The 12,835-nt window shown below is 42.3% G+C and overlaps 1 protein-coding gene across 1 annotated transcript in view; it reads left to right on the forward strand.

Annotated features, from left to right (window-relative positions):
• The window catches only part of ATXN3 (ataxin 3), a 383,732-nt gene extending 371,560 nt beyond the window's left edge, over nt 1-12,172 (forward strand). Inside the window, exon 11 of the mRNA XM_085626512.1 lies at nt 10,408-12,172. Within this exon, the coding sequence (XP_085482638.1) occupies nt 10,408-10,499 (92 nt within the window). The 3' untranslated portion in view covers nt 10,500-12,172. The remainder of the gene's footprint in view (nt 1-10,407) is intronic.
• Nucleotides 12,173-12,835: the final 663 nt, after the last annotated feature.

The raw sequence follows: 12,835 nt of genomic DNA on the forward strand, positions 1-12,835 counted from the left end.
TTAGGGCGTAGTCCTGTAATGTCAGTATTGGTGGTAGTTTCTTTTTTCTGAAAGAACACATTGAGTCGTACTTTTCTGAAAGACTGAAGAATTTCAGTATGGATATCAAACCAATTAGGTTTTTCCGTGATGACAAAGGACAATCCTCTGCTAAGTAGAGCGATATCAGTAGAAGCCAATTGGTGCTTGGACATGTTAAAAATTGGCATCTGGTCTAAGTGAGGGGTAGGGGTTGCAGAGGGGGGAAGGAGGTCTAATATTGGTAACCCCATTGGTAAAATTTCCTGCGTGTTTGTCGTTCCCCTGGCGGGAAGTTGTATCTGGGCCTCCCTCTGCCTCTGCCTCTCTCCCCTGAGAAAGGTTGGCCTCTCCCTAAAAAATTGGGGTTGTGTGTGGAAGTGCTAGGGCCTTCTCCGGGGTCGGAGTTATCAGATTCTAAGGAGGAGGTAGAAAAGGTTACCGGTTGCCTGTTTCTAAATCTACCCCAAGTGCTTGTTGGGTATCTATGTTGTTCTTGGGTATTTTGTGTGAAAAAATCTTCCTTGAGATAAGGGTAGGTGTGTTCTTTGTTATAGTTTCTTATGTCTTTTGTCACCTTGGTGGATTTTTTGTGGTGTTCAAAATTTTGAAAATCAATAATCGTACGTTCTAGTTTGTCTAGGGCTGATTTGGCATCTGCTAGACTATCTAATTCTAGGATTGCCTTTTCTAGTTCTCGGATCTCTATTAATTCTTTCTTGCTATGTTCCAGTGCAGTGTCGATGCCAAGCACCATCCAGTGACGGGAGCAAGTTGTACCAATGTGGGCAAATCCGTTCTTAAATTTAGGGTCTTGTAGAAAAATAGCAGGGATATTACGCACTTGCAGGCCTACCGGGATGATATCCGCTTTCAGATATTCAGTAAGCATACGTGCATGCAATTCTGTGCGTATATGCTTCTTTTTGAGTCTTTCTAGATTCGTGAGTTTTTCACTTGCCACATCTGATGAGGCATTGTTTGCAGGTATAGGTGTATGAAAAAGGGAAGGCCCACTGATCAGTCTAGCAATGTATTCCTCGGTGTATGTAGGAATAATGGGTGTAGACATAATATCTATGTGAGTATCTTCTGTGAGAAAAAGTATTGATCAAGCTATGTATTGATAAATAAACATAGAGCTAAACTAAGAAAAAACTAATTTTTCTAGTTTAATATAACCACTCAGTGAGTGGAACCCTTGCAGTGAAGCCACTGCTCTTACAAGTGTTTGATAGAGAACAAGGGTACCCCGATATACGAACCTGGGGTGGTAAAGTGTGAAGAGAAACACAATGGTTCTAAATGGCCTAAAAAGGTCCAGGGTAGAAAAACCTTAAAAATGGGTAAGCGTTTGAATAAAGGTTTTTAGAAATTAATTTTGAAGAAAGAGAGCGATAGTTAATATAGAGCAGGGACAAGGAGGTCAAGGTATAACAGATATTTTATTACACAATGAAATAAATTCAGGTGCTCACATATTCAGTGACAATAAGCGTGACATAGAAAGTGAAAGTCAACTTTAAAAGAAGACATCGCATTGACAACAAGAGTTGAACCACTTTCTTTTTAACTTAATATGATGTGTTTATGTTGTAAGCGGTCGACGACGTTTCGAACTCAGTTAGTTGAGTTCATCTTCAGGACAAAAAAGTGAGCATCTATAATCTAAAAAGCAAGAATACAAAATATAAGTAAACCATAGTCTAGTCCCTGAAAGGAGCATCACATTTAGAAAATTAATATAACCTACACATTGCTCTCTCTAGAGTGATGCTATGTATAAAAAATGGATTTGAAAAGACATAACAGAATTGTTAGAGCGAATAATTATTGGGACAGTTTACATCAGTGAAAGATTAATTAGGTACAAAGCACTAATATAATTCCTAATCTTAAAATTAGAAAAGGAGGACAAGAGAGCACAGATCAGCCAATTAGTCCGTAGTCCAATATGAACAATAGTTATTAATTCATCAGATACCCCAAAAAGACTTACTGTCAGTGTAGATATAAGGAAGGGGTCGAGTTTATCAACTGGGAATATGGTAAATAGATCACGAGATTTCATGTGCAAATTAATGTATCATAGTGGGGCCCTTTGTCATAGCAGGAGGCCTAGGAAAAAACGAATGTTTTAAGGCAAATAAATGGAAGGGAAGTCAGGGGGGAAGGGGGAGCAGGGAAAACAGCAGGTGCGGACTTACTTGAGAAACCTTATGAATTCATTATATCGGGACCTCTGAGAATCAGGTGCCGTGCAGATTTAATCTGAAAAGAATGGAGGGGGTGTGTGGGTTAAAAAACTGAACAGCTGAGCCAGCGAGGAAAGTGAACAGCTGATGCGATGAACGAAAGGGAGGGGAGATGTGCGCAATGTATGGAAATGCATTAAATGCGAGCCTCCCGGTGAAAACGAGCGAGTCCTGTTCAAGTGCTGCTTCGCGCTGGGACAGAGAACTGGGGCTGGGTAAACTCGTCATTTATACACGTCAGTCAGGAGGCATATCAAACTAATTGGTGGCAGCTGAACGTGCAAGCCAAACAGAACTCCTTGTCACCCTTGACATCGAGTCATTATATACTAATATCCCTCAAGACAAAGGTATACAGGTAATCAAAAAACACCTCGACCTGCGTCCGGCTCCACATCAGGTCCCCACAGAGTTTATAATTTCACTACTTGACATAGCCCTAACTAAGAACTACTTTTTGTTTCAAGATCAGTTCTACAGACAAAGCAAGGGTACTTCTATGGGGGCTGTTTTTGCCCCAAATTTTGCCATCCTTTTTGTTGACGATATTGAGACCAACATCATTCTCAATAGAGCTAATCCCTTTCTTCAAAAAATCCGGTCCTGGCGTAGGTATATAGACGATGTCTTTATGATTTGGTCTGGTACCGACATTGAACTCCGATCATTTTGCTCCTGGCTTAACACCCAAACTGATCTTAAGTTTACCCATAATTTTGACAACAACAAAATTGACTATTTAGATGTCACCATCAAGAGCGCCAATGGCGAACTCTACACTACCTTATTCAGGAAACCCACTGAGCGAAACACCCTGTTACAATATAACAGTGCTCATCCCAGAGCTTTGAGAGACGGTTTGCCTTACGGACAATTCCTCAGAATCCGAAGGAATTGTAAATTCAAAGAGGATTTCTTTTTAGAGGCGGAAATCCTATGCAAAAAGCTTACTGACCGAGGCTATCCGAGACGGCTAGTTAAACGCTCAATAAAACGAGCCTGGTATTCCCATCGGAAATTTTTACTAGAGCCAAAAGAAAGAGCACCTACCTCAAAGATCACGTGTGTGACCACTTTCTGCCCATTTAGTAATAAACTTACCAAAATGATAAAAAAACATTGGTCAGTATTAGGCCCATTAGAGCTTAACACAGGAACCCCTCTTTTTGCTTTCAAGAGAGGCCGTAACATCAAGGACCACTTAGTCAGGGCCCAAAAACCCACACAGAAAGACAATACCTTACATTCTTTTCTTGGTCTTCCTCCTCTCCAGGGCCATTATAAATGTAACAATTGCATGGCTTGTGATTCTACTGTCAATACTAAGTTGTTTGAATTCAATGGCACTAAGCACATTTTGAAGTTTTTTTCGAACTGTAATTCACACAATGTGATCTACTGTATTGAGTGTCCGTGTAAACTGCTTTATATCGGACAAACCACGCAGAAAATCAAAGCAAGAATTTCGCAACACAGAAGTAGGATCCGTTGCAAAATACAAACTGCACCACTAGTGGAACATTTCATGGCCAAAGGACATTCAGAGACTGATTTTAGGTGGCAAGTGATTGAAAGCTTACATCCTAACCACAGAGGAGGTAATCAACAACAAACCCTTAATCGCCTAGAATGCAAATGGATTTTCAAATGTCGTACCATCGAACAAGGGTTGAACACCCTGGACGCTTATAATACCATTCTATAACATATACCTGTTGTTGCTATTCTGGTATTCATCATTTTTTGGTTTTGCAAGCCACCTTGACCTTTTAAAATGTTTTTTGTCTACTATGTACATTGCCAAGCTGATAATAGCCCTCTGGATGTCATGTATACTTCTATGCCATTGGTACATGCCGCTATTATTTTTTCTTTATGGTTGTTGACAAAATTTTGGATGCCATGCAAACAGTTTATCCTTCGAGACTGATGCTGCTATTATTTTCTCTTTATGAGTGAGTTTATAGGTTGTTGATAATGAAAATACTGAATGCAATGTACACCAATAATCCCTCTAGAATGATGCGATTACTTGCTGTTTTTTCCTTATTATTTAGTTCTTCTGAGCAGTTGATATTTCACAGCCTTATTGCCTAGCGTTTTAAATTTGTACAAATCTCCCTTTTGAACCCAGCCTATTCCCACACCCTTCGAGTGACTCGGGCTCTACGTTAACATCAACACAGATTTGGCTTCACACGTGGCCAGAGCTCTGTAGTCTTTCCTTCACACGCTTTCTCCCAGCTGTGTGCGCAAATCACCTCCACCTGAGTTTTCCGAGTTTACTTTCACCTGGTGCCTATACGTGCTGGCTTGCACGTTCAGCTGCCACCAATTAGTTTGATACGCCTCCTGACTGACGTGTATAAATGACGAGTTTACCCAGCCCCAGTTCTCTGTCCCAGCGCGAAGCAGCACTTGAACAGGACTCGCTCGTTTTCACCGGGAGGCTCGCATTTAATGCATTTCCAGCGTACAAAATGTAAGTTTACATTGCGCACATCTCCCCTCCCTTTCGTTCATCGCATCAGCTGTTCACTTTCCTCGCTGGCTCAGCTGTTCAGTTTTTTAACCCACACACCCCCTCCATTCTTTTCAGATTAAATCTGCACGGCACCTGATTCTCAGAGGTCCCGATATAATGAATTCATAAGGTTTCTCAAGTAAGTCCGCACCTGCGGTTTTCCCTGCTCCCCCTTCCCCCCTGACTTCCCTTCCATTTATTTGCCTTAAAACATTCTTTTTTTCCTAGGCCTCCTGCTATGACAAAGGGCTCCACTATGATACATTAATTTGCACATGAAATCTCGTGATCTATTTACCATATTCCCAGTTGATAAACTCGACCCCTTCCTTAGATCTACACTGACAGTAAGTCTTTTTGGGGTATCTGATGAATTAATAACTATTGTTCATATTGGACTACGGACTAATTGGCTGATCTGTGCTCTCTTGTCCTCCTTTTCTAATTTTAAGATTAGGAATTATATTAGTGCTTTGTACCTAATTAATCTTTCACTGATGTAAACTGTCCCAATAATTATTCGCTCTAACAATTCTATGTTATGTCTTTTCAAATCCATTTTTTATACATAGCATCACTCTAGAGAGAGCAATGTGTAGGTTATATTAATTTTCTAAATGTGATGCTCCTTTCAGGGACTAGACTATGGTTTACTTATATTTTGTATTCTTGCTTTTTAGATTATAGATGCTCACTTTTTTGTCCTGAAGATGAACTCAAATAACTGAGTTCGAAACGTCGTCGACCGCTTACAACATGAACCCATCATATTAAGTTAAAAAGAAAGTGGTTCAACTCTTGTTGTCAATGCGATGTCTTCTTTTAAAGTTCACTTTCACTTTCTATGTCATGCTTATTGTCACTGAATATGTGAGCACCTGAATTTATTTCATTGTGTAATAAAATATCTGTTATACCTTGACCTCCTTGTCCCTGCTCTATATTAACTATCGCTCTCTTTCTTCAAAATTAATTTAAAAAAACCTTTATTCAAACGCTTACCCATCTTTAAGGTTTTTCTACCCTGGACCTTTTTAGGCCATTTAGAACCATTGTGTTTCTCTTCACACTATTCCTATATGCGGCATAATATTTTTCCTTCTTAAGTGACTATGCAGGCCATTCTGAAGAAAGGCGAAAATCTACACTTGAGAAGATATATTATGAAAAAGTGCTTCGGGGTCCTCGCACATGTGCAGGACTATTCACTGTTTGACTATAATGGAAATTCCCTACGAGAGAACAGGTGTTACAGGTAATGTAGGAGAGTGGCATCGACTGCATAGTTGCCCCCAACTTTTTGCTGATGTTTTGACTGTTTTTATGACTTTAGCCAGGCTGTGGCCCTGCTATCCAGGACCCCAGCCTATCTGCTTCCTCTGTTAAACGATGTGAGTACCCTAGGTACAAACCAATTGGATGCTGAGGGTGCCCTGACAGTCCCTTGTAGATGGTACCCTAGGTACCCAGGGCATGGGTCCCTCAGTAGGCCTACCAGGGCTGCAGCACTTATTGTGCCACCCTGGGACAGCCATACAAACTGACACCACCAGACCAGTAGTCTGGGTAAGGTGGTGCTAGCACCCCTTACAGGGATATAGGTACCCTATATCCCACCCCATTGCAACACATGTACTCGCATAGGTCACCCCTATAGCAGGCCTTGCTAATCCTACATGGCAGGGTGCTGAGGTATGTGTGAGGGGGGACCCCTACCTGGGTAGGGCCTCTCTGCAACCCTCATAAAATCATTGCTGGGTTGTTTGTAGTGTAGCCATACCATATACTCTTAACCGCATTATAAGTCTATCGCGATAGCGTGATAACTTGAGAATGGCTACACAGAACCATATCGTGTTTGGTGTCAAACATGTAGGAATCGTACCCCCAGTCCAGCCATGGGCATGAGGGCACGATTCCCCCCTGCTAGAGGGGCTATATGGGAAAAGCGGCAGAATTCGGACACCAATTTAAAAGTGCACATGTAGTACAAAATGGCTACTACCTGCCACCCACACGACTCTGGCTGGCTGTTGCTGGGGAAAACCCCAGCCTCACCAGCTGGATAATAGGGCTCCTGTGGCAGGGAGGTGCTAGCATCTCCCCAGACAGGATATGTGGATTGGAACAGGGTGGGTGCACCAAAGATGCCTTTCAGAGTTGCACGTAGGCAGCTACAGCGCCTACATTCTGCATACACCGCCTGGAACCAGTTCAGGGGCATCCTGCCCATCGCCCAGGTGGGAAACACACAAAGGGGAGAGGGTGTAGCCACCTTTTCCCGCCTCACCTCTCATTGGTGGACACTACTCTGGACACTCCCCTAATCTTGGGGATACAGGTGAATAACGTGGCCCCAGAGCCTCAGATTAATCTTGGACTTTACAGACTTGACCTTCGACGAGCTGCTGCCCAGCTGACTGAAGAAATCTCCCTTGGGATAAAGGAGTTATCCTCCTGCTTGGCAGGCTCCTGAAACACTGCAAGTGACCCGGTTGGAACTTCGCTGCTCTCACGAACTTCGTCGACTTCAGGCACCCTTGAGGTGGGTTTCCTAAGCATCCCAGAGGCCAGTGAGTGTGCACAGCAAACCTGTGTACCGTGGACCACGTGGGTGCCGAGATTCCCAATACCCCAGGACACCGGCCACCTCTTAAGTAGCACACGACCCTGACCAGTGGGGAAGTTGTGCTTTGGCCCCTTATTGAGCCAACCACCAAGAAGCATCCGTGCCAAAGATCAGTGCCCTAGCCCCCTCCGGGGGCCCGTGGGCTCCCTTTTACGCACTCCATTTTGCTGCCTTCCGCGGTCCCTTGTCTCTCGACTTATGGGCCCGAACGGAGGACAATCTCGACATCTAAGAGTTCCCCTGGTTGCTCCAGGCCTGCTCTACAGTCTCTCCAAAGGGGTCTGCACCAGTAGCTGATTTGTTCATCTTGCGTGGGTTGCGGTTGCCAAGGCTTAGTGGATCCAATCCGGACACTAACACCGCAGCGACCCTCATCCGACGTGGGACAGTCGCCCTCCCGAAGCTGCCCTTCATTGAAGCCTCCCGGAGCCCGTGGCTGCAGATCCAAGCTACACCTCTTTTCACTTGAAGCACCCGACATTGAAGGGCTCTTTGCTTTGAGCTCCCTGGTCACTGTGCCGTGACCCAGACTCTGTCCCCTCTGCTTTCAGGTTCTTCTCTACAAGTTCTACAACTTCAATCTTCACGGCATCATCGACGCTTTTGGCTAGCAGCACTTTTGAACATTTCTCCATTGAAAATCAGCCCGCGACCCGACATCGAAAACTACCTATGCACCCGGCTTCCCTGGGGCAGGTAACAGTGGTACCTCGGTACTCTCGTGGTAGTGGGCTCTTCAAAAGCTTAACTCTAAAGTTTTAACTTTGGACTCCTGCTAGAAGTGACTTTAATCTGTTTAAATCAAACCGCGACATTCTCCATAGGCTTTAATAGAGATCCCGATAGCAGCTATTTCCACTGCACGCGCCTCCCGTGGGTCCCCTTCCTCATAACCTGGGGTGGATTCTTAAGGGGCCAGCGATCCTAAATGCCCTAGGCATTGTCTGTAGAATTGTCGTGGTTCTTATACCACTTTTTTAATATATATTGTTTGGTCCCCCCCTGGGGCCCTATGATTCCAGTGCTATTTTATTGTATCTATCAATGCTTGTTTGCATTGTAACTTTGCCTCAGCCTCATAAAGAGACTTGTGGGATTCTGTTTAGAATAAATACATATATTTTATATATATACCTGTGTGGACTACTCTTTCATTTGGTCATTCAAGAGGTTATCTATGGTAAAACAATAAGCTTAACACTACTTCAAGACTTAGCCTGAAGGCTGCTCTCCACAGCTACCACTAGGATAGCTTTCTTTAAAGGTTGTCTTAAACCTATCATCAATAAGAGTCTAATTGGACTGGTGCAAGGTGTCCCCTATAACTAGGAGACGGCATATGCCAGGCCAACTTCTCACAGGTAAGAAACTATACCTTAGTCTTAAAACCAACCCCAAGTTCCTGCCTAAGGTAATCTCCCTTTTTAGGTCTCGCCTGACCCAGCGCATGCGCTGGTCTGGCGAGACTTATTGAGAGGGCTCCAAAAAGTGCTACCAGGCCAGCCTAGAGCTACAGTGCATGTGCGCGGGCGCCGCGCTTTACCGCGATTACTTTTACCGCTTTGATGTTTGATCATGATTGCGATCACTTTCACTTTCGCGGCCGCTTGGCATAGCCAATAGGTCTCGCTTTTGGGACCTTATAAGTATTTAGTTATGCAACTGTTGCATGGCTAAACACATATAAGGTCCCAAAGGTGAGACCTATTGGCTATGCCAATGCTTGTTCACCTTAATCCGACTATTGCGCTGCCAGACTCCTTTTCCCAGCTTGACTCAGTAGTAGAGAAAGCATTTAACACACTTAACGTCAAGTGTGCTCTTATGTATTGCATAGACAACCAAGTCCTTCTTTAAAACACGACAGCTTTTTATTTCCTTTGTGCATCTTCATAAGGGTCATCCCGTAGCTAAGGCAGGTATGGCCATGTGGATAGGTAATTTTATCCAGATCGATTACCTTGAAGCCGAAGGGACCCTACCTGCCCTTCCCAGGCCTCACTGCACTCTCAAACAGGGCACTACAATGGTCTTTCTTGGGAACATACCCATTGCTGACATCTGTAACGCTACCATGTAGTCCACTCCTCACACCTTCACAAAGCATAACTGTGTGGCTATTCTGGTTAGGCAACAGTCTAGAGTGAGTCAAACTATCCAAAGGACTCTGTTTCAAACCTCTGCACCCGCCACATGCTTCCCACCACGTAGGGAAGTACTGCCTGACAGTCTATGCAGAGCAGATGTATCTACACTACAGCCACATATACTACGAACTGATTGTAAGGATCTGTTCATTGCATGTAGTGCTGTAGATTCGCATGGTGCCTACCCAGAAGCCATATATTTTCAACTTCCATGATTATTTTATACTCATGGTCATCATACTATCCTGTTCACTGCTCCATACCTACTCTCACCTGCCGGGTGGAAAAATAATCTAACAATGGAGTCGGTGCCCATGCACTTTTACCACCAGAGGACAAGTTACAGAGAACTTGTGGCTCGAAAGACTTATTCAAAGAAAAACAAGTTGTAACAGTCTGAGCCCAACACTTGATGGCAGGAGTATACAAAGCATGTAAATATACATAATACATACAACATACAGATACTTACAGGGTAAGTAACATAATCCTTTCTCCTCATCAAAGGGAACTTGTGCTTCATTCTTGTTTTCTATATGATATCATTTGGATCTGCCTCCAGAAAACAACTACTTTATTGATAGCCACTCATCGGTAGCTACATGGTTTTGTGGTGCAAATCGGATATACATATAGATATGGAGTAAACATCAACCATTTCATGAAATCTATTATCTGGAAAGAAAATATAGCATATGGAATGTTTAGAAAAGCAATGCATTATTGGTTTCATATTCCTTTTAGATGAGATGAAAAAATGTATCAGTCCAAAAGTTTTTTTTATTTATATTGTGGGTTTGTAAGTAAGCTTGACTCGTATTTTTCTTTCATAAGGAGCCTGTACAAGTAAAGAAAACGTGAAGCAAGAAGACACCAAATTGCCCCTGAAAACTGGCAAAGACACATCAAAGACCGAGGACAAATGATAAAAGAACTGTATTTTGTACTATTAAACACTCGTTATCAGCATTATGCTGTTCCTGTGTAACCAGAGAGCACAGGTGTTCCAGATGTATATTTTAAAACTGAATTTACAAACATTTGTTTTTTCAAATGCTTTTATGAATGTCTGATTAAATGTCCGAATGTTAAACTGTCTTTGTTTTGCTCAGAAGCAGCTTTCAATCTAGCACCTTAAGGATTTTTTTTATCTTGCGTGTTTTTGTTTCTAAGGAGGGAACAAAGTGAATGATTGAAAATTAGTTTATTTGTTGCTGGAGAGAGGTTGTTTTTTGATACTTGAGGAAAATGTGACCAGGATGTCAGATTAATATATTGCAGTGAAAAAAATCAAGTTAGTATTTGTCAATGGTGCTTTTCATCCTGTTTACATAAACCTATTCCTGCAATATATTGTCATGGGTACAATATTGAAACTTTTCAGCTTGATAAATGTATCTTCAAGAGAACGTTTGAAGGACTGAATGTGTTAATCATTTTTCACAGCGTGTCCAATTCTTTAAGTATCTAAACTTGTGTTTTTTTAAAAAAAGAAGCAACGCTGACTTTATCTATTAAATGGGGCAGATTTGCAAAGAGCAGTTTTCCGTGTCGATATTAGACTGGTTTTAAATTTGAAAGCTAACTATCAACAGTAATCTCTTAGTTCCACACTTTACAGTGTTAATTCTGACTACCTGTAAATTATCTATGTTTGCTCTAGGAGGGCATTTTTTATTTGCCTTTCAGAGTAAAAGAGATGTTGTTGCCTGGTGTGCACCTGTGAAAAACTTTCTCCATCCCCACACCACAACCAGTTGAGTCAGTGTATTTGTATTACTAGACTTTCCAACCTGTTGAACTTTCATATGTAACCTCCGTTAGCCTGCTGCACATTATAGCATCAGTGAGCAAGAAAGACTCGAAATTTAATTTGAAGAGTTTCGAAGCGTGGAAATGAAAATACCAGTGACTATAAATTGTACTGTTTTGGTTAAATGCTGGTGCATGAACTTAATTGAACACTGTAAATATTTTGATAACTGGGACACTAGCAGGAAGGGCACCGTAGGCGGTCCGAAATCTGCTACACGTGCAAGATGTTAAATAATTTTATGAGCACACAGTCAAGAAAATGTAGGTTTCCCAAACAGTTGAGCATGCTCCATTTCCCCATCCGTTATGATCAGGATCTTGGCTATGATTTAAAAGGCTTGATTTATGTGCATTTTTCTGTATTGTGTATGCAGATACATGTGCCATGCATTCTGTTCTCTGTGGGATCTGGACAACAGTAGCAAAATCAGTGAATGGATAACAATTCACCTGTTAACCCACTGAATATGGGTTGTCGGATTTATATGTTTCTACGACCATGCCCGTTCCAATTATTTACTTTTGGAAGTAGGGACAGGTTTCAGTGCTGTTTAACGAAATGTCATTTAACTAATGGAAGAATAGACTGCTTTTTCTTATGTTATTATTTTCTGTTTGTTTTATTGGGGTGAATGATCATCTTTTAAACTGCAGTGGATCTACCCACTGTATTTATTTGATGTCTCCTGATTACTCTTGGGGAATTCTGATCTGCATTTTGCAATAAGAACAAAAACATTTGCTTGCCACCCACCAACAATGAATAAATACTTAATAACATTGATAATTGCCTGTACTCGTTCATATAAAATGAGTTTATATACGACTTTTGTATGCATGTGTTTGTGTATATGTGTCATAGTGAGAAGTAAGCAAAGTGTATGGCTTGCCTACAAGAGCCGAGCACTCAGTCTTTTGGGGCAACAACTTCACTGCAAGGCTTTGGAAAGCTGTAGCACCCTGCCCTTTCTTCTGGACAGTCCTGTTTTTCCCCTCCAGGTTGCTTGACAGTCATTTGATTCTATTGGAGATGAACCATGTTGATTTTGAACTTGCCACATCAGATCTCTGCTATGATTTCGGGGGGGAAGCCAAGGTTTACCCCTAAATGGGTACTGCCCTCTCAAACCAGACCGTGCAGGGACTGGCGATGGCAGCAGTAAAATTATAGTCCTTTTTAGGTCGAGCCTGGGCAGCGCATGCGGTACTCTGCGAGGCATGCTGTATTGAGGTAGGGCCATGAAGTTCCGCCCACATTTTTCATTCGCTTGTGTGATTGTCCACTGTAAACTGTGGCTGTTTATTAGTCTAAAGACTTAGTAGTCCCTCCTTAGTACCGCCTTGTCTAATTTTATAATCTCCCAGGGCAACGCTCCCTGTTACGTGTGTTGTTGCTCTGCAGGCTTTAATTGCAGCCTCCACACATTATGTTCTGAAATAGCTTTGT

The sequence above is a fragment of the Triturus cristatus genome, chromosome 9 (genome assembly GCF_964204655.1).
Source record: "Triturus cristatus chromosome 9, aTriCri1.1, whole genome shotgun sequence".
NCBI classification, from domain to species: domain Eukaryota; kingdom Metazoa; phylum Chordata; class Amphibia; order Caudata; family Salamandridae; genus Triturus; species Triturus cristatus.